General features: G+C 39.0%; 1 protein-coding gene and 1 non-coding gene across 3 annotated transcripts; both read right to left on the reverse strand.

Annotated features, from left to right (window-relative positions):
* Positions 1 to 2154: 2154 nt before the first annotated feature.
* On the reverse strand, positions 2155 to 25926 carry MYBL1 (MYB proto-oncogene like 1). Of its 2 annotated transcripts, XM_030943996.1 has the most exons (16): positions 25507 to 25926; positions 21733 to 21835; positions 21536 to 21607; positions 18738 to 18830; positions 17341 to 17561; positions 15410 to 15593; positions 15113 to 15187; positions 13532 to 13636; positions 12063 to 12296; positions 11395 to 11760; positions 10793 to 10935; positions 10455 to 10569; positions 8753 to 8869; positions 8563 to 8667; positions 6479 to 6658; positions 2155 to 4772 (listed from the first exon to the last, which is right to left on the reverse strand). In XM_030943996.1, exons 1-16 carry the CDS (start codon positions 25524 to 25526, stop codon positions 4644 to 4646), a joined length of 2262 nt encoding a protein of 753 aa, XP_030799856.1. In that variant the 5' UTR covers positions 25527 to 25926; the 3' UTR covers positions 2155 to 4643. The 2 variants fall into 2 exon arrangements, with proteins under 2 accessions (XP_030799856.1, XP_030799857.1); XM_030943997.1 differs by lacking the exon at positions 13532 to 13636.
* Positions 25927 to 26315: 389 nt separating this feature from the next.
* Positions 26316 to 26405, reverse strand: TRNAY-GUA. The gene is given in 2 exon segments: positions 26316 to 26351; positions 26369 to 26405. It is a non-coding gene; the product is annotated as a tRNA-Tyr (tRNA).
* Between the last annotated feature and the right edge of the window lie 533 nt (positions 26406 to 26938).

Consider the following 26938-nt stretch of genomic DNA (forward strand, 5'->3'; position numbering starts at 1 on the left):
AGACGGTGACACAGGACAGTCACACGTGTCCACCACCGCCAGCCAATACGCAGCCCGTTCCCATTTTGCTTGCACTAAGGCTATTAACATCCATTCTCTCTGTAATCAAGAGGGTGTGATGACACAGGAAATCAGAGGTCAGGTAAAGTAATCCAGAGGACTCTAAAAATAAACCCAAATTAGAACCCAAAATTTCTGTAAAACATAGTAGCAGGTAGACACAATTCCCATTGCAATAGCAACTGCATCACTGGGGTGATACAGCCCAAGAGTGGGCACTGTCAGAAGGCTCCTTTCAGTTCTGTACCTCACAAAAAACACACACAGCAATGAAGCACAAGAGAAAATGAAATTAAGAAAGAAAACCACACCACCAGCAGAAGCTGAAACTGAAGAATGCCATATTGCACATCTCTTACTCCAAAAGCAAACAGAAACTGCACTACTGAAGTTTCTTCGTTAAGGTGTTCTAGTGAGTATGAGCATTTGGATTTTTGCTTCATACAAAAAGATTGTGTATAAATGTCCAAAGTTTACCTGTTCTTCCAACACATCATGCTAGCAGAACTACAAGGATCCCATTGTTCCCTTCAGCTGCAGGGCAAGAATCCAACCCACTCAAGGGATAAGCTGGCTGTCTCCAGGGGAAGCCACACACACCAGTATGCTGCAGCTTCAAGAGGGACCAACCTTTTGGCTCTGCTGGCTCAGAAACAGTAATCCACAGCTTCCTCATGAAAGTAAGCATTTAAGCCTGTAAAGCTTCAGCTTATCCAACGTCAAGGAAACTTATGAAAAAAAATTTTATGAGGTCTAGCATTAGAAAACATCAATGTATTTTCTGCCTAGGTACTGAACTTTTACCAGAGTATTTGTTACAAAACCAAATGCAAGGATCCATTTCAGTTTCAAAAGTTTTGTTGTTGGCATTGTGTGTCTTGGTTGCACAAGGTATGGTGCAACCTTGGTGTGGGTCCATGAACATTCAGTGTTAAAATTCTTATTTCACAAAGCTTGATTCACTCACAGGATTGGATCAGTTTTAGTTTGGTGCAAATCTAGTAGAGTCATTCTCATGCACAATCTGATTAACAGCAGTAGGAACTGGTATTATTCTCACCAATCATTTCCTAAAGACCATTTCTTCCAAGTAAATCAGACCCATAAGGAAAGCTTCCTGAGTTTTCATATAATAAAACTTGGGACTGTAGTTCCTGCCAAACCTGCCTTACTTGCTGTCCATCTGCTCTACTTTGTTTCACTGGGAAAAGTCAATACAGAAAAATGAACTTGCTGCATCACTAGACTTTGCTTTCCTCTACCTACACTTTGACACCATTTCAAACATCAGCAGCCACCTCCAGTCAGTCCACCTTACTTCTCCCAAGTGATTGAAAACTTGACTTGCAAACAAACACAAGCATGTCTGCAGGTTACTCATACAGTGGGTATGACAGCCAAATCCCCAGAAAAGCCCCTGTAACAGTCAACAGTTTGCTCATACAGCTTCAAGCTAGATGATATGAATTACCAGGACCTACTTCTGAAGAACTGGCTTGTGTTAGTCCATTTTGTCCTTTCCCTTCAACAGATTACCTTAGCTGTCATTTATACTGTGACAAAACTGGGGAAAGGAAATTCAAATTTGGCATTGAATGCCCATGTTTCTATCAAAATAAGAGAGCTTAAGTCTAACACTAACTCAGATTAATACACGTATGTGAGAACTACTTAGGGGAGGGAAAAAAAAATCATACTGCATAGCTTACACTTGCATTTACCTACCAAGACTCAGGCACACATACTAAAATACTTCTATCCTACAAATGAAAGGAATGTAACTAAAGCTTTACACTATCAGCATTCATCCCTCAAATTGCCTTCTATACATAAAAATTTGTGTTACAGCTTTGAGAGACAAATATAAACTGATAATCAGATACAAGCAGGCTTACATGCAGGTTGGATTGAAGCAGGCACTGCCAAGGGACTCCATCCTGCTGTGTAACCCACTCATTTCCACATCTGCTGTCTCTGCCCAGCCCAGAAAACACAGGTCTCTTGCAGTTCCACAGGCACACAAATGTACATGTTGCTTTAAGAGCACTGAGTGTTACAGCTTTCAAACAAAAGACACTTACAGTAACCTGGTACATAGATGCTTTATTTCTGACATTAACGTGGTCTGTATTGTGAGATTCTCTTACATAAAAGAAAAGTTTGTAGTACAACAAAAACTAAGATAAACAAGGCATTTGTTGCACGTTATGTCAAACCTTAGAACAAAAATATGGTGTAATATGTATTTAGGTTTCATGCAAGTTTGGCTGCTGCATGTACAATTTACCTATAAACTGAAAGAAATGCAAATGCACACAACATTCAAAAAGTAATAAGATGCCTGACATATGAAAGATTAAAACCTTCCTGCTAAAGCAACAAAGTAGGAGTTAACTAAACGATCCAACCAATACCAACACAAATTATGACTACTTACCATAAATCTATGCTTAAACTTGGTATAGGTAGCTTTGATGATACCATTTCTACTTCAATATACCATCCAGATTCTAGATAGTCATTCTGTCTTAATGTCTGATTTCATTTTTTGTGAATTAAACGCTGTCTCCAGCATGACATGTTGCTGTTAAATCCATTCTGGTAATGTACACCTAAATCTAGTACTGCCAAGAATTCCAATTGACTCCTTTAAATTTTGCTAGGTGAGGAGTAATCCTGGCATGATGGGCATTTTCTGATCCCTTGCTTATAATAGGATTCCCGCCCCCCTTAAAATTTTGATGTGAATTAAAAACTGCTAAAAATGTTTGTGCCTATTACTATCAGAGCCAATATCAAAAAGCTCATAAAAACAAGGATTGTATAAGCTTTGAGATGCTTTACAAAAGTTTAAGAACCCATTACCTTCCTTGTGCCACTCATCACATGTTAAATTTCTCCATTAATTAATTCTTCTCTACCATCTTTGATATTAAAGTGTTAGGAACACTTTCCACACCCTGCATAGTACTGGTTGATCTCATAAAGTTAACTAGAGAACCTGACATCGTGTAATTTTACATACAGTGCATATGATGCTCGCTCTTTCCATCTCTCATAGCAGCAAGCCGATTCTGCCACAATCTGTAGCAGCACACCCGGGAGTGGAGAGGAAGAGTGTTTGAATTATAAATAACTAAAACTACAGTGTACAATTCTATTTACCTGTCAGTATTCTGTTGAGAGCACTCCATTATAACTTGCTCGAAATTAACTACATAAAAATCTCTACAACAAAAGCAAACCAAAACATTCCTTCAAAACCAAAAATAAAGACATAAAATAAGTGCAAATACCTAAAATAGGCAACTAAAGCAAGTGTTGTGACCTGTATACCTTTAAATAAGGACAAAGATTTTTCATAAATAAAAGAATGTTCTCTTTGCTCTTCAAACATTTAGTCAGTATATAATGGTCAAAGTTAAGTGCAGATAAATTGTTTTGAGATCCAAGGTGCCAAGTTTCTTTAAAAAAAAAAGGAATAAAATATACATATTGTAAATGCATTAGTTTTTAGTTCCTATGCAGGACAAAGTACTCCTCGGTCACATATAAGACCCCACCATTTCTTTCTAAATATATTTAAACAAGGTACAGGAACAGTTGCTGTATAATATAGGAATACCTTGTAATTATGTTGTAGACCAACATGATTTTAGGGCAATAGTGCAATCTTTATGTAGATGTAACATACAGTATAGATTTTTACACTTCACCACTGTAATTCTTCTGCTATTTCATATATTTTAAACTTGTCCTTTTTCCATCTTAGCTGTTTTAACAGGAAACAACATTGGCCTCTAGACAACCTGCATACATATAAATATCTACATTTAAGCTTTGAAATGGAAATAAATTATAAAAACAGACTCCTTCCAATTTACAAAATTTTGCTTGTTCCTACATACTGTACAATACATTCAACAATCATCTCATTTTGAGATTTATGAAGAAAATACTGATGCTTTACACTAAACTTAATTCACCCCCCTCTGCCTACTTCTAGTACCATTTGCAAATAAATATATTTAACACTGTAGTTAATTTCATTGTTTTGCAGCATACCAAAAAAATTAGTAGTGCAACTTTCTATCCTTCCTTTGTACTCCTTTCCATTGTGTTTCTTTATATACTAGAAAAATGCTACATAAGCAAAAGCACATTCAGTCATGTATGTTGCTCGTTTGGAAACCAGTAACAACCTATAAACCTACTCTATATTGAAAATGCTCTAACAGATAAAAAAGCGATGCAAGTCAAAAGAATAAATATGAAAAATGGACCTAAAAACTGTATGTTGTCAGTACTGCAATGTATTTTACCCTTCTTTATATTTTAGGGGGTTACTATTTTAATATCTAAAAAATTCATTGCAGAACTGTTTGCGGTATCCCTTTGTAAAGAATGCAAGAGCTTCATGTCTGTTCTTTGTCAGTCAGAAGAAGAAAGGAAGCTTTAAGGTAGCTTTAAGGTTTCCCTTGGCAGACTCTCTCAAAGACTCAATTCCCAAGTATGGCACGGGAATGGCCTTCAACATTGTTTCAGTTTCAATGGAAAGAGATGGTTGTCAGCTGCAGTGACCATCACAGTATCAGAGACCTTGAATTGCTGTTGGTAGCTGTGTATGTGCTCAGATACCTTCTGGCTTGTTCAGTCATGATAAGCTGGTCTTCTGTTTTTCCATAAACAACTGCCTCCCAGTCACGACTTGGCTGCATAAAATGAAGTTCTGTTAAAAAGATTATTTTAACAAACTAAAAGCTCCCTCGCCACCCCTTAAATCCAGCTCCCCAGCAGTGCATCTGGGTTATGCTTCGAGTTCAAACACACAAAATGAAAAACATTCTTCAAGAGAGTCTAACCAGTTCAACAATTAATACATAAAAGGGAAGCTAATTAAGTTATCTTCTCTTTGAATATCTTCCTCGTTAAATGTGCAAAGTTCAACAGGCAGAAAAATACATTACTGACAGCTGTCTGGAGACACCAAGGAAAGTAAAATGATTTGGAAACTGAAAAAGAAGATTGTGAAGAACTTCACTGCACCAAGCGACAGCTGTGGAAGAATGGTCAGATTTTTGGGGAATATATTAGAAACACCAAAGGAATTGGGAATGACAATGATGAATGGAAGAATAATTAAGCTACTAGTCCTGCTTTTTCCATGAAGCAAAGCCTACATCTTCACATAAGGTACTGAAGCTCAAGCTGATTCATTTCAGCTCCAAATTGGACCTGACACTGGCTGATTGTAGCATGATGAAGAATGCAAGATCCTCTCCCTCCCACATGGAGCTGGAAACTGATCCAAAGGATCAGTTCCACATATTGATTCACAAAGAAAATTAGCTGTTTGAGCTTCTCTGTAAATCTAGCAGAAGTTGATTCATGGAAGGGACTTGGGGTTAGAGAGGACAGAAAACTGAGAGGGAACTTCTCTGGGGAAAACGGAAAAAAGATGGTTCAATGAAATTATTTGTAAGTATACTATGACTAAGCTCCCCTTTTAAGTATTCTGAAGACCATACTTCTGGGTCAGATAGATGTATTCACCTTTGCAATTCACAGCAAAAGAAATTTTTCTTTTTTTTTTTTTACTTTTAATATCACAATTAAATGAACTTTGTCCTTCTTCCTCATAAGAAAAGATCAGAAAGCAATACTGTTGTCTCTCTACTTAAAAACATAATTGTTAAAGCAATTAAGTAGAATATGGAAGATCAGGCTCCAGGTGTACTGTCTTCTTCTGGGTTTTTAAAATTTTTTTATTAATACAGAGTAGATATTCTGAGAAGACAAAAATACCTTATACATTAACTCCCTATGGGACAAACAGGAATTAGTACAAAGTCAGGTCAAAGAAATATCTTCTTAAAGCTGGTGATCAGGACAGAGGGAAAACTAGCTTCAGTGGTTTTACCAGTATAGAGAATATATGTACGTAAAAGAACAGGCCTATTACAAGAACAATTACCAAACAGAATCTGTGGATAAACTCTGCTTAATGAATCCCACTGGGCTTATTATGAAGAGTAAGCACCAGAAACTAAAGTCCTAAAGAAGTTTGGTTTGCACCAGGTCAAGTTTTCTAACTCCTAGTCTTGGGAACCCAAACCTGTTTTGTTGGTCTCCCCCTACCCTGTTTTTTTTTTACCTCCCACACCCAAATCTTAGTGAAACATCAGTTTGTTTCACTGAAACAAAGTGTGAAATATCAGGGTTGTGTTTGAAGAATTCAGCTATGAATAAACACTTTGCAGAAAAATGACCAACTTACAAGAAATAAGAATCACAGAAACACTGAAACCGGATCCCTGCTTTCAACAATTCTAGATATTAGTGCAAGACAGAAATAAAGCAATACAAAATTTCTTTTTTAACCCACTAACAGAATGAACAGAATTCTTTGCATCCAGACCTGAAGAGTTTTCTCCATTTTGACATTTTTTGTAGCACATGTATTCAGTTTCTTCTTAATTACTGCATTTGCTTTGTTTGCTGGATTTGTATCCTGTTTTTCTGATGTCAGGTTACATCTGTTGTCCTGTATTTCCAACAATGGTGTCATTAATAAAGATGTGGTATATGCATTTTTTGACTATTGACAAAAAAGAGAGTAGAGAACAGGAATAATAATTAGTAGTTAATACAAAAAGACTTCAAATGCTGTCTTCAGAGAAGCCAAAATGTCAATAAAGTAAATACTATCAGAAAGACCCTAGGAAAGAATCTGAAAAGAAAATGTAATGAAGTATATGAAGAACTAGCCTGGTCCATACTGGGATCCATAGTACAACAAGCACCTGCAAGTATGGTTTAGGTGTCAGTGAGTAGACAGTTTCTTTACTCTAAAGCCATGCCACTCCGATATATTTTGTTAAGAACAAGATTTGATAGAGCAGTAACTACAGAACAGTTTAAAGAAAAAGAAAATTCACTTTCACGTCTAGGACAATCCTTGTGAAAGTAAGGACAAGGAGACTAGAGTCAAAAAAGTAATATCACATCAATTCTAGGGGGAGGAACTGCTTTAAGAACTGAAATAAGCACTGTATGGATCATTCCAGAAGAATTTTATATATTGGTAATGTCTATGGAAATAAACATAAATTAATTCAGCTTCAGTATACAGAAATGGAAGACAGATATATGTCAATTTTAAAGACCAAAAGTGAGTTCACAGTAACAACAGCTAAGTACTTGCTTCCCATTAAACTGCATTAAACCACTTTTAAGTATTTATTCTTCCTCAGACTTTATTCCTAAATTATCATCACATGGACACACAACTTCTACTTAAAGACTGGTACATTTTTCATTTTTAAATAAGATACTACCACTGTCTCTCTTGCTAGGAGTGGATGTTCTTGTTGCACCAGCATTCCTTATAAAAATGAAGGAAAACCCAACTTTTCCCCAGTCCCCAGCCTTTAACAGACCAAAACATCACGGTGTATCTTAACCCGGACTCAGTGATCCACAACAATGTGTCATAACAAGACATCACTAAGAACATCAGGCATTTTGGTCATGACTGGAATGGCTGCAGCACTGCTGCTCCTCCCAAGGGATGTTCCTGGGGAAGCTGGCAATTCCCACTAGGTGGCAGAGCACCCAATACCCAGCAGGAAGATTCCAAGGCTTGGCACAGAGTCTAAGAGGCACTTTAGAAGGGAATTTAGAAAACCAGCTGGAAAGGAGAATGACCTAAGCACTTTACACTGGCTTTTTAAGGAACTTGGCTCCTACATTCTGTATATAGCCTTAAACCTAATCAAGAATTACAGACATTTACTCTTTGAGCATTAAACACATACCTGCATTAAGAACTCATTAGAACAAAGTTTTCCTACAAGACTAAAGAGTAAGCTATTCAATTACTCAACTGAAAAAACATTAAGCTTCTTTTTAAAGGAAAGAGGGATTAAAATAGCCTCATATCTGATTTTTTCATGTCTTGGTTGTTGAGACAAAAGTACTCAAATTCCTTTAGGCAGAGGAAGCACACAAACTTCATCTTTTACATGCTTGATATTTGTTAAAGTATTCCCCTACTATGCGAAGCAGGAAAAACATGCTGCCTAATATGCAATTAGGTATTTTCAGAACACATTTGCCAGACAGTCAAGCATGCACAGCACAGGAGCAAATGTCATCTCCCTGGTATACTACAGAAAGCTTCAGCATGCTGTGTACGATAAAGTTTACAGGCAACCAGCATGGAAACAGCTTTGCTACAAACCTGTAAAGCATTCACATTATTTTACCTACTCTGAAGGACTGAAAGGAAAAATTCATGCATGAATTCAAGCCCAATGCTCACCTATTTCTTAAGTACTTAAAACAATATTTCAGACTGAAGGTACTTTGCACTTTCTAGATGCATTAATCTAGCAACTTCAGTTCAAAAATTTTCGTGGGCAAAACAAAAGATACACAGTTCCATATTAATATTGCTGCCAGTGATGCTCTTCAGTTAGATTAGTTTAGTTCAATTCTTACCTGTACATCTAAACTATTATCTTCTGTCAAACGCTGGGCCCCAACCTCTTCTTTATCCTGTGGATCTAGGACCAGTGATTTTCTGACTTTTTTAGAAAAGTTGTGCTGAAATAAACATTTTGCAAAAAAAATTATAAAATATTATTTCAAAGCAGTTATTACCCATTTGAAATTACTATTGTCACATTACCTCCTGCTTGCAGTTTTTATACAAAGTGTCATCTTCCTCCTTGGGAAATATATCTGTTCCAGTTTCCTCTTTCAAAACTTCCCTAATGTCTTCCTCCGAGAAGGCAAGTGGTTGTGACTAAACATTAATTAAAATTGAAGAAGAAAATACAGGAAGTCTATTAGTGGCCAGTTCTTACAACAATCTACTTTCAGCTAATGTAGGCCAGAAAAGAGATCTTGCAAAACGTAGTAAGAAAGGACTTAAGCTACTGTAGTTAAAAACCACAAGGCTACATTTCAAGGCTATGAAGATTATTTTAAGTTCATTTTACTCCACATTATTTTTAGCCAGATAAAACATACATATGCACACAATGCCTCAAAAAATGCAAGGTAGCATTGAAGAAGACAAACTACTTGTGTGCAAATGGTTATCCACTGACAAAAGGGATAAAAGTAATTTATATATACTAAATACCTACATAAACACATATGTATATATACATACATAAAGACATACTAAAAAACTGTACTGGAAATGTGTAACTGTTGTTGTGAAATGAATTTATACCAATTTTAACACAAATCTTTGAATAAGACATTGATAGTCCTAAGTACAGTACAGAATTTCACAGAAGCCATACAGATGGCTCCTTTGTGTACCAACAGAAGAATTCCCTTAAGCCCTCAAAATTTGATTTTGAACAGGAGGTTAATAGTGGACAGAAACAGGAATGCCAAACCACCCCATTTGCATAGTGAGGGACTGTGAATCTGTAGGGTAACACAGATGGTGCCAAGCCCTGTGGCAAAGTCTGAGCTACCTTCTGTGTTTGCAGAAAAGAAGCAGTCAATATATATTGGCTGGAATCTTTTCAGAATTTGAAAAGCATATGTCTCCTGAATTCCAAAAGTTGTTATGCATTAACATACCTTAGCTAGGCTAGGAAGAGAACAAAAATTTAATTCATTTGGAACAAACTAACAAAAAAAGGTAACATTATCCATGGTCAACAAAACAAAAAAAAGTGTGTGACAGCCAGCTGAATCAGAGTATCATGAACTGCTATACTAAAATTTTGGGATTTAGGATGAAGAAAACTGCAAACATCACTCAAGATTATCACACTGTGGTAAAGACCTAGGTTCAGTCCTAGTGCTGTAGAAGCACCAAAATCAAAGAACAACTCAGTTCTTACATAGCCCAGAGGATTCAAAGATAATGCAGTTTTTGAAGTGAAATGTCAAAGTTGTTTAAAATAATGCGGTCAGTCATACTAATCTACAGCAGTTTGCTCTTACTACATTACCCAGCTAGAGAACCCATACCCATTCATTTTCTGAGTTATAATTTTTCTTTTGAAAAAATAGAATCCTAAAGTATTAAAATTTCAGGCATTTATGCAGCCACCTTGTAAGAAATACAGTTTTAGCAAAGATAGGCAAATTCAAAACAACTCACTAACATGAAACTGATGCATTTAAGATTACTGTGGATCAAATTACTATATGTACTAAATTACTATTCAAGAAGACCATGTCTTCGTACTATACTGAAGGATACAAGTCTAACAACCAGATCCAAAGCAGTTTTGATTCACATTCTAGCTGTTCTCTAGGATAAGTAAATGCTTTTTAATATCACACTGAGGCTTACAATATCTCAAAACCAAGAGGGCATTTAGACTTCAACAAAGGAAAGAAACAGTATAATCACATACCATAAGTCTGAGGGGACCATACTTTTTTTCCTGAGCAGCCAAAGCATTTTTAAAAGGAGTTGGTGTTCTTGGTGTTGAACCCAAAAGAGATCTTCTCATTGTGGGACTTCTAAAACTATTCAAGAATAGAAAAGCATTCATACATGCATTTTAACATTTTAATATTTCATCATTAGCAATGTAATAAAATTAATCTAAGAAACATTTTAAAATACCTTCATTTACACAACAGATATCACCACCGTGCATCTGAAAGCACTGAGATCACCATAGCATTACCCCATGTGTATTAAACTTAATTTAATAACACCACCAGATGTTTAATGAAATAAACCTACCCCACATTTTCCTTTTGATCTTGTGGTGTCATTTCCTTGTGTAAAGGAGTCGTAATAAGAACTTTCTGCCCACAGACTGGAGTCGATGTAAATGCAGGATTTTCAAAGTTAAATTGTTCATTTCCAGAACAAGTGTTGAAAAACTAAGCACAAGAAGGAAAAAAACCAAAAGCAACCTTACAAGACAAAATTTCACCATTGTGCTGAACAGCAAAACCCCCAAATTATATGTATATATCTGAAAGACTTTTACTGATAAATCCCAATACTCTAGTCTTGACTTACACTTATTGCTGAAACCTTGATTTTCTTTTTAAAATCCCTACTCCTTAATTACGTCACAGAGACAAAAGGTCTCTATCAACAATTATTTGCATGAGAAAGTCTGAGCTGAGACACAGGTTACCCCTGCTGCTACTGCCCTCCCCATTAGTCTTCAAAATAGAGTATATTTTTAATATATTTACCCTTATGCAGATGTTTTAAGAAGTTTTTTGATGTATTTATTTAGGCTACAGTGCACTACTAGGGAAGAAACTATTACAATTTATAACCCACCCAGCAGAGTCTTCACCTTTAGCAGTATTTACAAACACACTCACCTGTGATGGAGAGAACGGTAGTGTTTTCACTGGCGTGCGCTTTAGTGCCACATTGACAGCATCGTTACACAAGCCGTCGTTCAGCTCAGGAACTGGGGACTGCCCAACACGCAACCTCTTCTTCTTTCTCAGGATAGCAGGTGGATTGCTGAACTTGCTTAAGTTTGAGGTTGATGAAAAAACTGTTTCCTCATCCCCACTGATGCTGCTGTGGTTTTTGCCATCGAGCATCACGCCGACGTTATACTGGCACTCAGCAGCCCCGTCGCTGTGCTGGAGCCGCATCAGTTTCACTGGGGCCGGCTTGACAGGGGAGACAACGGCCTCGGAGAGCTCAAAGCACGTATCGCTCCATGCTACTGGATCCTACGGGTAGGGTGCAAAACACAAGCAGGCTTATCCCAGACTACTTCACAATGTCCAAGCCAATCTATCAGCCCTCTACCTCCACAAGCCATATACGGAATTATTTTCTCTGTGTCTTTCATACAATCATAAAACACTGGATATTTTAAGACACAATTCTTTTAAAACAGGCAACGAAGCAGTTGAGAAGGCAGAAATTATAGACTAATACAAAATAAGGTAATTTAAGAGTATTTTACACATATTGCGTAAGTTGACATTCCTAATTAAACACTTATTTTTAACAAGGAATACAAACTTACGATTTCCATAAGATCTAGTGCCTCTGCAAATTCTGGAATGGTTTGTAGAGGTGTTAACATTCTATTTGCTTCTACACCCAAATACTTAGGTGGTGAATTCTGCTGGACAGGTGTGATGCGGGTCTCATCCATGCTGTAGAAATTACTTGTTTGTTCCTCAAGGCTACTTAGTGTATTAGGCATACAATCCTCCATGATAAAATTTCCAGACCAACAAGACAAGCTTCCAGCTTGCTAAAAAAATATGAAGAAACACGTTAATCTTATTCAACTTAGAGGCTGAAAAGAGTCAATTATGTGACTGCAGGGTGGGAAAAAAGTATCGTGTGGAAAGACTAAGCATAACTATTCATTTTGGCATTTTCAAATACTAATTATCTGTTTCAATTAAAGAAATTAGTCTTCTCTTTACATTAACATGCTCAACATTCTCAAATTGTGTAAGATTTTTATCTTACCTCACATTCATATCTTATACACACTCACAACATAGGTAATTATGGGCTGCATTGGAAGCCATCTCTGATGCAAGTTTCCTGTGTACCTGAACACCAGTATATGAAGTCATCTTCAGTACAGAACACTGAACTTCTCATTTTAAGATTAGAAAATGTTTCTAGAGTGTGAAATACTACTTGTTTGATCTGGGTTTTTTAATGTACCTTTTGCATTAACAGCTAAGTAAACTTCTAAAAGGTTATCCCACTTCAGTAGACTGCGTAGTACCCAAGAAACAAATTTTAATTTTCACTGGAAATCTAGAAGCAAACCACATGCTACTAGATAAGCAGAACTGCACTGTTTCAAAAGAATGCCAGGAATAACTCCACCACATAAAATCTGAAGTTCACCTGTAACCTAAACTAGTGATCAATATGATTGTGTTAGTTAGGTGTCTGATATGCACAGTCCTCTGAAGAAATCAGTGACCACGATCTGCAAGTCACCCTAATTCTACAGAATTAGGGAAATTCCACTGAATTTACACACAAATTGTGTTGCATATTTATTTAGTGTTTGTCATGTCCAAATGTGGATATTAAGTATTGCAAGCACTCACACTGAAGTTTGAGGAAAATATAATCTACAGGACATTTTGAAATCAAATGGGGCAAAACCCATTATTTTTCACCTCTACTGAGCAGAGGATCAACATTGCTGATCCATAAAATTGAATGGCAATGATATCAAATGTGTCACCTCCTGAAAAGTACTAAAACACTGGGTCTTAGGAACAGCCAAATTGCTGGTCATACTGCTGCTGTCTTCAGTTTAGAAAACTGCACTAAAAATAAGTTGTCCCAGTTCTAATATACAGATTTTTGTTTTCCAGTGCAACAGCCATAGGTTTGATTTTAGAGGGTCAGGTGAAAAAAACACCACACTAAACCACACAACCGTTACTGAATTTCTGAGGATTAACCTCAGTAATGCAAATTCAAATATTTAGAGAAATTTACAGTCCTTACAGAAGACATTTGTTTTCTTCTGATTTCATTCTCTGCTGACATAAGTAGCAATTCAAGTTCCTTTATTTTCTTTTCTTTATCAGGATCATCATCAATAAATGGCTGCTGAAAAATTTAAGAAAGAAGCCATTACCATTTTTCACTTCCACCACCTCTTCACAGTAAAGATTCTGCATTATAACACAGCTGTATTTTTAAAAGGAATCCACACAGAGAGGGAACAGAACTGTTCAGGTTTTATCCCATTTTGTAGTACAGAAGTCACCCACAACTGAAACAACTCCAATTACCAGGAGATGGATCTGATATTAAAGTGGTGTGTAAGGTGGTATTTTAACTGGATTCTAATATGGACTGTTAGTTATCTGTGTGCTAAAGCATCTTCTAAACTAAAGTCACTATATTGTATCTTTAATAGAACCAAGTGCTGGCACACTGTTTATATGTTTGTGGTTTCACATTCCTTCTACAATTCTGTGTTATTTATCCTCACTAAGTGTTTGAGAAAGTGTTTCAAATCAGCATTTGCTGACATGGTATTTATACAAGCAATCCCACCACTACTATCAGAAAAGAAAATTAACTAATTGGTTTCGATTGGTTTGTTTGTTCTTAACCACCTTAACACCTTCCATTATTGCTATAAATATAGGTGAGGATATATGCTATCACCAGTTTAGAGAGTACGTCAAGGAGCAGAAAGTATCTTAAACTTTTCTGTGTAGGACAATCCAGACTGTCAAAAGCCAGTTGAGGTTTTGTTGTGACTTGTATTCCTATACCATTATCAGGGAAGAAAATGCAACATGAAACAGATGACCTGCACAGGGAAACTTCAAGTTAGGTAGAGAGTTCTACAGAATTCCTCTATCTAACACAAAAAAATCTATGTATTATTCCCTGTGTCTTCTTTTACTTCTTTTACTAATTCTAAATAAACAAGAATTCTTCCAAGGTGTCATATTGGAAACCAAGATCTATATTCATTCTGCACCACATGAGGAATTTCAGATATATTCCAAGTGAGCCCGAAAAAGCAAAAGGAAATAATATATCCAATTTCTATTTGTTTTAAAATTCCTTAATTCTTCAGGATTTAGAATGCTGCAGAAGGGCAACTTATTGAAAGATGTTTATCAGTGAGAAAGAAATAAAACCTAATGAGAACAAAAAAGCACAGCCAGAAGTGTAAGTCACAGTAAGCTGAGTTTTTCAGGATAGGGTTATATTTATTACATAGATGTAAATAGTAAAGTCTTGTCTATAAACCTCTCATAAGCTAGGTAATACTAATATAGGTCACAATTTAGCCTCAAGATTTAACAAGTAGACTATGTTTTAAGCCCTATTTCTGTCAGAAATAAGCACAAACCTCATGTATCTGGGATATAGAAACAGAGCTTCATTTTTCCTACATACAACTACCAACTACACTAGCAAACTTACTTACAGGGGAACCTATATAAATGTAGGTGAATGATAAAGACTAACAGTCATTTTGAAGATACATATCTTTTCATTTTACTGAATAATACTATGCAGTAAATTCTCTTTAACTTATGAAGGCTGTTAACAATTTACCTGAACTATGTCGGAAGATGATGGAGCATGTTCTAGACAGCTGCCTTCTGGTGAGGCATACTGATATGCTGGAATCTAAAAAGACATAAAACATTTTACAAACCCTCAAGAAAATGAGGATATAAAATTAACTCTAGTTTATTATATATTAATTATTTATGGTTTACAAATCCTGAGTTGCCATAAAAGCACAAAAATACTCAACAGATCTTCAATCTTTCAGATGTGTCTCTTGTTTCAAACCAAATAAATTATTTGAAACCGAGAAATACTTATTGTTTAAAATTTTGAACTTACATGTGTCTGAACAGGCACATAAAATTGATTCTGAGTGTGCAAGTGTTCCATAGTCAGACAAGGTTGGGGCTGAAGTTCAGCAGAACTAGCACTTTCAGATTTTATAACACTTTGCAAATATCCTTCCTGTTCTACCTTTCTTCGCATTGTTGAATTCCAGTGATTTTTAATTGAATTATCAGTCCTAAAAAGAAAGCATAAAACAGTGACTGGTTTCCATATCTCAAAATTTAATATATGACAATTGACAGGGTTTGTACAGTAGGTTAACCTGAAGCCACAAATTCAGAAAGCTCCAGCAGCTTAGACCAAAAGTTCTATAATCAGTAGGGTTTTGGCATAATACCTAGAAAACTACTCTTTTTAGAGCTTCCTTCTACTAAACTTCAAGTGTGTCAGAAATTAAAAGCAGAAAAGGAAAAAGGCTCCCTGTCATGATTACAGTCAGAACCAAGGCTTTTTTCTTAGATACTTGGAATAATATAATGAACACATATTATTTACCCCCTGCCTTAAATTTGCAGTGCAGGTAGCTAAGAAAACCACCTTGATGTACCAAAACATAATAAAGGCACTTTGGCTGATGTTTGCTACTGGAAGACATCCCTTCTAAAATTGACAGCCTGCAACCCCCACTCTGCATTTTATGTGCAGCTTTGTGGAAGAACATCCTACTACCTGTTCATGCCCTTGATCGTGGATAGGATAAAACAGGCATGGCATTTTGACAGGCAGGGTGAAATCACTCCAAACACTAAACAAACATTAAGGCAAGAGTAGACGATAACTGCACTACTGTCTAAAACACTAGCATCATTATTCCTAGCCTTAGGTAGAGGTACACAGTAACAAAAATTGGTTGAAAGTCCCATTCTCATTTAAGGGCACCCCAAGAAGTATTCTCCTTTTTCATCCCAGTAGTGTTGGACTCTACAGATCTTCTAGGTCTATGATCTTTAGCAGTCTTTAGCTAAGAGTGTCAGATTTATTGACAACAAACAAGCTGGTAAATAGGAATTCTTCTGTCAAACTCATCTTCCCTCTCCAAAATTCTATTTAGATGCAACCCATTCTCTTCTCATTCCGCCAAAGCATTTATTGTGAGCCGTGGATTGTGCACTTAATCAAAACACAAAATTTTTAAGCACACATCCCTCATTACACCAAGGTAGAAAATGCTGATAGACCTCAGGAAGCAGCTAGACAGTCACCTCTTGAACACATAAACTGAATTCAGAAAGGGACAGCTTAACACTGAATTTCAGTTAATGGTACAAGGTAAAATTATTTCATTAAACTGATCACACACTAAAATTTTGTTTTCCACAACCACAGAAATCAGAAAGATCAAGTGAAACTGAAAGAAATATAACGCAAACTATGCATACAATTAATTCTTAACTTAGAGACTTCATGATAACCAATTAACTTTGCAATGCATGACTCCTAAGTCTGGACTTTTGAAGGTTACTAAGATTTTCTTTTACAAGTGTCCAGTGCAACAACGGCTACACAAAAAAAAAAAAACCACCAAAAAAACACCCCAAAAAACAAGCATACATAAAAATCAGATCTTAAACCAGGAAAGTCACCATCAAATGCATATTAATGAAGGCACTTTGAGAACAAGTTTGATATCAAACTGCTTTTCTACTACTGCTTGCAGTTAATTCAGTTCAGCTGTATTATAGAGGGTTTTTAAGTGATCAGGGAGAATCTGAAGACACCTTCAAATGGTTAGAGCTCTTTTTATGGGTTTTACATCTTTTTAAGAATACAGGTCAAATGTGAAAGATTTTTAGTATCTATCACGATAACTATATTTTGAAGTAAGTCTCAGCAGATGCTCTCTAACTAACAGGATTTGAAAGGGTACTGAGATGAGCACTTTTCACATTCCAACATTTAACACAAATAGAGTTGAAAAGCACCTTCCAGGAAGCAGTTTTGCTATTTCAGCCCATCGGTTTCCCAAACGCTTGTGAGCTTCATAGATTATTCTGTCCTCTTCTTCTGTCCATGAAGACTTTTTTACCTCAGGATTGAGATGGTTATGCCATCTTTCTCTGCATTGCTTGCCTATTCTTCCTTTCAGGTGTTTGGCAATTAGAGACCAGCGCTTTGGACCATACTTCTGAACTAATTCAATAACCTGCAATACAGATGAAAGCACATTATAATTTCAAAACCTAATTTACCTAATCAAAGGCTGAGAACACTGATAAACACACATTTTAGAACAGCATTCTAATAGGCAACTGATAGTAGGCTTAAGGAGGCACACAGTGACTTGGGGGTTTAAAAATGATTTTTTCAAGAAATCAGAAAGTACTAACTCCAAATTCTCTCCCTTATCTAGAATATAAGTGTATACTAATGAAAACATTCATTTGGAAGTTTCCTTTCTATCACCCACTGCATAAGCTGACACTAGGAAAGGCCAAAAAAGAAATGGGTAAACATTTCATTTTACTATTTTCAACAACACTCATATGAGAAAAGACCCACACCTCTACATCTAGAAATGGAATGGAGGTTGGGAGTTTTTACAAAGTAGAAGCTTTTTCTTAAAAGACTAATGGGAACTGTAAAAAAAATAGATTAGGAAGACCATATTCATAAATTGGCAAACAGTAGTTTAAAACATCTTAGAACAGTTTTAAACAGTAGGAACAAGAAACCAATTTGAAATACCACAAGAAATCTGTATTTCTATCTCGCTACCAGGCAGTCCAGGTTGTGCAGGCAAAAGGCTACAGTATGGATTAGCAACAGTGAGGTGAAAAAGGAGCCTAAACCACTGATAGCTTCTTCACACAAAGAAATGGTTTCACAGAATATTCTGAGCTGAAAAGAAACCAGAAGGATCATCAAGTCTAATGGCCTATACAGAGATCACTCTCACAACTTTGGCATTATTAGCACTATGCTCTAACTAAATGAGCTGATCTCAGGGTTGTAACAGTAGGTTATGAAATAATTTCCCTTATTCCCAAACCCTTCAAGTCTGGTGGTTTTGAGGAACAAAAGATGTAAACAAGACCTTTGACCTTTAATGCTACAAAGAGATCCCCCCCTACTTGATAAGCTAGAGTAGTTCAGCCACCAATTTCACTAATGGGAAATTAAATGCTTGAGCAGACCCAACATTCCATCTACTTAAGAGAGAATTTTTTTCTTCTCACACATCATAATGTAATAAAAGTGTCCATGTCACAAGATGAATCAGACATCAACTACATGGAAATGGAACTTAAAAAAAGTACACATTCTTAGCAGTCATATGTCAATTTTATTAAAGAGCAGAGTATCAATTAGTTTTTGTTACCCTCTGATCTTCTTCTTTAGTCCAGGGACCTTTAATCAATTCTGGGTTTAGTACCTTCTGCCACCGATGCTGGCACTGAAAATCTGAACGATTCTGAAACAGTTTTAGAAGAGCAGTGTAGCTGTTAATACTCTCAAATATATAAAGCTGTAAATACATCCCAGCATGAATTATTAGCTTATTTCAAATTAAAAGACTTATTTAGAAATTTGTTCTAAGCATAATCGTTAAACTCTCCCTTATTATTTCTTATTCCATTTGCTTATAAAAAACTCTTCTCTGGAAGAAAAACCAACCTTGCATGAAGCTCTAATTTAATTATTGCAATGTACTAACTTGATTATCAAATTCAGAACTTACTCATCTTTAAAGAAAAATATATTTATATTTGTCCTCATTACTCCACACTTTCTCTGAACTTTGTGGTTGATCTACTTTTGACATTATCTATAACTTAAATAAGGGGAGAAATTTTTTAAGGAAATACTTTTCCTTTCAAATAAAAGAATACACTTTTTGCTAAATCTCAAATGAATGTATTCTCAGCTCTTTACTAGAGTGTTAAGGAAAACAGATTTAGATCAAATTTAGTTAACATATACTAATTAAACAACATTGTTTTTGCTGGTCAGGACAGATGGTGCTTTTCTGTAGCTTCACTAAGGATCTTTTGAAATATTGTTCCCAGTTATGAAAGAGAAGTAACTTTCACTTAGCCTCCTAAAAACTGTCTATATGAAAGGGCTGGTCGAGCGCTTAGAAATATACAGGTTAAGAGCCTGTCCTGGGACAGCATACTTTTTTAACACTGGGACACGATTACTTACTTGCTTCAGAGCAAGCTGTTGGATAGCAAGTACCAATTGCAAGGTTTTCCTGGTCTTGTCTACCAAGTTAAGGCGTTACCATGCTAAGATGAAGTTACAGTAGCAGTCTGCAAGACCAGAAAAAACACCCAGAACACTAACACCTGATATTACACTGTTCACAGACCCTTCAAGCTAATCACAAGTAGTAACTGTATGATTAAAAGCACACTACAGTTTTTTACAAAACATCATCATTTCCTGTTGAAGAGAAGCTGTAAAAGACAGACTCGGTATAAAATAGCTGTTACCATTTGGATAAAAACATTTTAAGTTGTAGCCTTTTAGTGCTTTTATCTTCTAGACATTTCTGAAATCATAATATGATTTGGAGAGAAGAGCAAAGCAAATAGAATGAAACAATATAATCGTTTCAGTCTGCCTTAGCCACAAAAAAAAAATCGAAAGTGATTACAAGCTACACTTTCACTCTTGAGAGTGACCTTGAACCCATCTTCACTTTTTTTGGGCAGAATGGAGGGAAGGTTTATCTGTGCCTAGTCCAGCAAAGAAATGAGGGTTTAAAAGCAGTTTGAGGGCCTTTAGAATTCAAGATACACTTTGCTCTCCTAGCAAAAGACCATCAGTAACAGAGTGAGTGTGAATTATGCCAGCCTCTATTATTTGGCTGTTGCAATAGGTCACCTAAAAAGGCCGTGCAGGCTCCATCCGTGGAGATAATCAAACCCAAACCCTGTCCTGGGTAGCCTGACCTTGCTTGAGCAGGGGCTGTGAGCCAGATGACCTGCAGAAAATCCTTCCAACATCAATGATTCTGCAGCAGGCACCTGATTATCCATACTTCCTATGATAACTGGGGAACGTTTTTTCAACCTCACTTGGGCTCAGCTGAACAACAGGTTTTTTGTCTCCAGAAACATTTTTTTTCAGAGGGAGAATTTTTTACTAAACTGTTAGATCTGTTAAACACAACTCCATACTACACCTACATATCAGTATCACCAAATGTATTTTCAAACATCTTCATATAAAAGCTTTTTGATTCTCCTCTGCCATCCACTCATTTCACTGATTTTTATAAGGGAATAAGGTACATGTAAGGAATATGGATTTGCTTATACATGACTTAAATTAAGAAGCTTTGAGTTTATTACCTGATATCTATATTTTGCCAGTTGGAAAAAAAATAGGAGCATCACAGTTGCACAAAAATATGATGAGAACAATGCAAAGTTATAGCTGTTCATCATTTAGAAGTCAAGTCCTTTTTTACCTTACAGTGGAAGTTCATATAACCACGTCATCCTACACAATATTGTAAGAACCTCAAAGGTAGAAGGAGGTGCAATTTTTTTTTTCTAATATTTCAATATCCAATATCACTTCTAGGAAGTGATTTCAGCCTTATACTCTATAGCAAGCATTTTATAACATTTGTTCAGAAGAGAAACAAACACCATCAATTTTAGTTGTTGTTGGTACTTTCTACCATTACCTCAGGGAAGCAGTCATCACTGTAAGAAAAAAATCAAACCCAAACAAACAAAAAACCCCAACAAACACACACAAATAAATAAATAAAACACACATGCCCCCGTGCCTATGGCAGTTAAAAAATTAATCCCGCTCCTTTCAACCAATCTTTCAGATGCAACCCGCTCTCCTAACTGCTTCAGAAGAAACCTGTGAATTGTGGATATAGCCATCATGAGTGATGGAACCAGTATTCCATAATGAAAACAAATGGCAAGTGTGAACAGAAGGTTTTTTTGATCATTTCAGACTATCACTGAAGACTGGCCCCATAAGGTTCTTCAAGGTCTGAGCTAGATCAAGTCTGTTTTAGAAGAATCCTCTAAAATAGTTTTCATTATGTGCTTCTGAGTCTATTTCACTTCATTTCCAAGCTAGACGTATGACCAAAGTAAATAAATATTAAGAAAACTTAACTGAAACAGAAATTCAACTTACTTGTAGATGACTAGCAATGAAAGCCCAATCATCTGTACCATTTTGTTCCACCAGCTTCTTTAGCCTTTCATCCTGTTAAGACATAACCTCAGCCAATAAATTTCACATGCTACCCCAATACAATACTAAATAATAACATATTTCATGAGCTAAGAAGATCAGGTAGGGATCAGAGTAAAACAAAAAAAAAGTATTACCTCTTCACGGGTCCATTTCACCTTGCTACATATCTTCTTCAAACCTTTTTGCTGTGGTACTTCATAGTCATGATCCATATATTGAAAGTCATCGTCTTCCTCACTGCAAAATACAACAGATGAGTGAAGAAGATCAAAATAGAGTTTAAACTACCTCTGAAAAACCTTTTTTTTCTAATTGCTTGCAGCTTTTTTCCAATCTGTACATATTGTTCTAAAATGACACATGGGATTTGCATGATCACAAGGTCTGCCTCTAGCAGCTCATCATGTCAAATTAGCAAATTAATTTTAATTTCAAGGCCACACACTGGACAGGTAACTTTTTCCAAGATAAGACTTAAATTTGAAGTAAAAACTACTTTTTAAGATTCATGTATTTCTAATACACTTTTTCATCTTTATTTTACATGAATGAGCTTATAGAGTGGTTTGTTAGACTGCAAAATACATTCATGATCCACCTCCATAAGTGAAACAACAAACTCAACAAGAATGTTAAGTAAGTAAATCTCAACTTTTTACGTGGGCTTCTGACTTGACTAAAAGCGTTGCCTCGGTGTTACAGGAATTAGATACAAATCTTTGAAGACAGAGACGTTCCAGAATAAATAACTTGGGACTCGGTGCTGAGCCCCAAAGCGCAGAGCAGCCAGGTACCTCTGCGACTCCGCGTAGAACCCGCTCCATCTACTGGAGAAACGCGGAACTCCACAGCCTGCATAAACAAAGCCTTCCAAACAGGCGGCACGGGGAAGTGCTTCATGGAATCATCGCTTAAACTTCTGTGTCAGTGACTCATGTTCGCATAAATTCAAACACATGTGGAAACCCAGCTCTAACAACAAGAGCTGCTGTGCCCCTGCATTAATTATACCAAAGGCACAAAGAAGGGACTCCCATCCAAATACATCACTTAAATTAAAAGCAGTTTCACAGGGCAATTTTTTCTCCATTTTATTATTGGTACAAAGCATGATAAAAATATCATTAATTCAGGTTCAAAACAAAAATTATTTCTTCTCATCCTTGAGAATTACTTCAACTTTATAATCAAAAGTATAAGAAAGCCCTTCCCCAGTAATGAAATTAACTTGTGCTGGTGTCCCAAGAACAGATTTAATGGACGATCTCTCCATTATTTTCTAGAACATGCAATGATCAGCACAGCACGCTGATTAACCACTTACACATTATTTGTTATTTCCCATTAACTCTGTTCCTGTCAGCCACCGAGGACATACTTTATTCTAAAGCATTACCACAGGATAGTAAGTGCCCAACTCCTGCAGACTTGGTTCTACATCCTACACCACATCAGCATTTGCCCTGCTTAGCTTGATGATGCAGCAGTAAAACATAAGCAAATTAAAACTTTGCTGAGATGCTGAAAGACAAGGCAACAAACTTGTGGGAAGGTCAACAGCAAGTTCTTCATCATACTTTCAGAAAAAAAATGAGCTGTAAATGCTTTAAGAGGTTTGCATTAAGTGGCTTAAGATTTACAAAAACAGAACTTAAACTCAGAAGTAACAGTTTTTTCTGCCTCCCTACCAATTCCTCTTTTTTCTTTTGTCCACAGGTATTTGACAAACTTCAGGGATCTATCTTAGGATTGTAATACCAAAATACACTTCTCATAATACCATTTCCTACCAAGCAGGCCATACAGCTCACTTATAACTAAAATCAGGCCTTCTTGTAAAGCCCTTTGTCAACATGACCCCCGCACCCACTGCAGAGCAAACTGGTTCGTGAGCAGTCTCCAGTAAGGAGAAAAGTCACAGGGATCCAAAAGCAGAGAAGGGCTCCATGTGCACGGGGATCCAAGAGCAGAGAAGGGCTCCATGTGCACGGCAGTGACGCTGATGAGAGCTCCAGTGCCAGAGCAGCGTTCAGAGCCCTGCACCGGGAGCTCTCCGGCTGCACCGGTGCCTCTGCCAGCCAAGCAGGCACTAACCTGTCTTGCACCTCCATTCCACCTGCACAACCACCTAGTCCTGAGTCTTGCTTAGGCCACTGCTATGACAGACTATAAATCAAATCCTGATTAATGACTGGGACTACTACTTTAAGTTTTCAATTAAAAAGATGAGATTTTTAAACACGTGGGGTTGTTATAGCTCCTTTGACAATTCTTTTGCAGTTATGAAACTGCTAAAATACCGCACCAAAGTGGAAGGCATCCACCAAGTTTCATCAAATAAGACATCTGGGACAATAAAGTACATATTTTGTGAGATCTGCACTAGCTGTCCTTGCAATTCTGAGTTGAGGACTATTAAAAGAAAAAAATCAAGCTTGCAACTACAACAACCAAGAGAAGTTTAACATTAAATGAATGTGAGATTAAACTTAATATCATTTGGTGCAAAACAATCACACTTTCTCCTTACTTCATACCTAGATTAAAAGTCTTGAAGTCACTTTCATGAAAACTCATAGCTTCAATGATTTAGTTTTGGAGATACCATCATCAGACACTGACACAACATCCGCCTCGGGCTACCGATCTCTAACCAAACCTTCCTCTGCTATCCACAACCCGCTGTACTTTCAATCATGAAATCAAAGCACTCCACAGCCATGGGAGATAATACAATCTAAAGCTTGACAAAAATGAAACTACTGTGTGTAATACCACAGGTGAAAGTCCCTTAAACTACAAAATGCTGATTAGGAGTGCCAAGAAACATGCTGTCTCCGAGCCAAGAACAGATAGCTTCAGCAGTCAGGCTCTGCAAGCAAAGCCCTTTGTAGCTTACACAACTACAACACCAAAGCATTGTTTTCTTGTTTTAGTTGCAGCTTTGCAGAAAAATATTCTCTTATAATTTTCCCCATGTCAGAGGAAAATGCAAAAGCAGTTTTAATATGTGTAACTTTAAAACCACCCCCAATTCCATGAAAAGTATACATTCACAACAAACCCCACATGCCATAGATAACTCACCAAGTATCCTTTCCTTTCCCAATCCTAATCCTTCTCCTACATTTCTTTATAACTTTCCAGAAACTGATTTAAGACAGGAATAACCATAGCGACAAAACAGTTCTCCAAGACCCACCTTCTGAATACAAAACAAAGACACACCCGTTCTCGTATCAATATAACAAAAGACGTATGAAAGCCATCTAGGGCAGCTGCTACAGCTCTTGTGCAAAACGTGATCTCTCAGGAATATTTCAGGCTAGATTGTGATATCTTCAGTCAAAGAATATATCAGCCAATAAAAAGTAGGTGCATTGAACATACTGAAAGAATCAACAGGCCCAATCCTTACACCAAGGCTGCGCCAAAGCCACTTGGGAGGTGAAAAGGAAGTGTTACTCCAGCAAAAGGAAAATAACCAGCACAGAAAGCTACTGCGGAGACAACCTAGTTGTTACTGACAAACGCAGCTGCCCAGGTAAGCTACAACAAAGACGACCTGAACGAAAGCACAGAAGTGAGAGCAGCTGCCAGGGGAAAGGCGGGATTTTTTACCCGAGAGGTGGTGCCCAGAAGTCCGAGAGAAGAGATACCTGCGAGGGTGCCGGAGGGGGAAGGGAGGTGGGCAGTGACAGCCGAGGCCGGGGCGGTGGAAGGAGGCCGAGAGCAGCGCTGAGGGGCGGGGCGGCACCTGGCTGGGATCCCGGGGCGCGGGGGGAGCACCTGGCCGGGATCCCGGAGTGCGGGGGGGCACCTGGGCTCGGGACGGCGGCGTGGAAGGCAGCACTGCCCGGGAGGGGAAGGGGAGCAGAAAGCGCAGAGCGCCTCGGTCCCGCACTCACCTGCGCCGTCTCTCCGCCATCCTCGGCGCGCACCATAGGGGGGGCCGCCACGGCCGCGGGGCGCAGCACGGAGCCCCCGAGCCGCCCGGGCTCCCTCTCTCACAGCCCGGCAGGGACGTAGCGGGGCACCGGCGGCTCAGAATGCCTCTAGCCGGGCAGGGATCCTCCCAGGGCCCGCTGCTCCCCGCGGTGCCCGCAGCACCCCGGCGGCCGCCCTCAGCCCCGGCCCGGCCCCGGCGCGTCAGGCATGGCTCGGCCTGGCCGCTGCCCGCAAGGACGGGGCGCGCAGCGGCCCCTTTCTCGCCCCTACTGCGCCTCGCTCTCCGATGCTGTCAGAGCTGCCGCGGGCTCCGGTGGCGCCCGCCGCCCTCCTTCCCTCCGTCTCCGGGCCGCTCTGCTCCGCTGCCCTGCCCTGTGCCCGCCCGGCCCCCGCCGCGCACCGGCCGCCGCCACCGCCGCTCGGGCTCAGCCGCCGGCGCTCGCGGCGCGCTCGGCCGGTGCCGCCCGAATCTCGCGCGCAGCCTCCCCCCGCGAGCCGCCGTTTGAATCTGCGCAGGCGGACTGACGCCCCATTGGCCGCCGCCGACCGCACGCGGCTCCGCGCGCCGGGCGGGAGGGGCGGGGCCTCGCGCCGGCGGGCGGGCGGTGTGACGGGGCCGGGGCGGGGGGAGCGGGGCGGCCCCGTCGCAACGCCCCGCCGCGAGCGCCCGCGAGCCATCCCCGCGCCCGGGGCAACGGCGGCGGCTCCCGACGGCAAAAGAGTGAAAACCTAACGGCGGGGCCGCCCCCGCGCGGCAAAACCGAGCGTCTCCTTCGAGCCGGAATCGAACCAGCGACCTAAGGATTCCCGCGGGCCGCGCCTCTACAGTCCTCCGCTCTACCAGCTGAGCTATCGAAGGGAGCTGACCGGTTGTCGCATTTTCTGGCATAAATCCTTTTTTCCGAGTGCTATTAGTGATATGTGTCCTAATCGGAGCTGGAATTCCTTCCCCGAGAGCTGCTGGAGCACGGAGACGCGCTCCGGACGGACACATTGAACTCCGAGACGGACACACGGAATTGCGAGCGGCCCAAACGCCCAGCGGCGGCTCCCGCAGCCCGGGCCCTGCTGCCCGCCGGTCGGTCAGCGCAGGGGGCGCGGCGCTCTCGGCTCCCGCGCCGGGGCGAGCTGTCCCGGCGGACGAGGGCAGCGCTTCCCTTTTCCCTCCCTTGCCGCAAAATCCATGTCCTGTCGTTCGTTGTTCGCGTGCTTGAGGAGAGGGAAGCGAGGGTCTCATCCATCAGCCAGCCAGCGCTCTTACGCGTTCCTGCTCTAGCCACGGCACGGGTCTGTTGGGAAGAGGCCGCCCCCAAATAGAATCAGATTGGAAAAGACCTCTCAGATCATCGAGTCGAACGTATGACAACACCACCGTCAACGTGATTTGGCATC

Source organism: Camarhynchus parvulus, chromosome 2 (assembly GCF_901933205.1).
Source record: "Camarhynchus parvulus chromosome 2, STF_HiC, whole genome shotgun sequence".
NCBI lineage: Eukaryota > Metazoa > Chordata > Aves > Passeriformes > Thraupidae > Camarhynchus > Camarhynchus parvulus.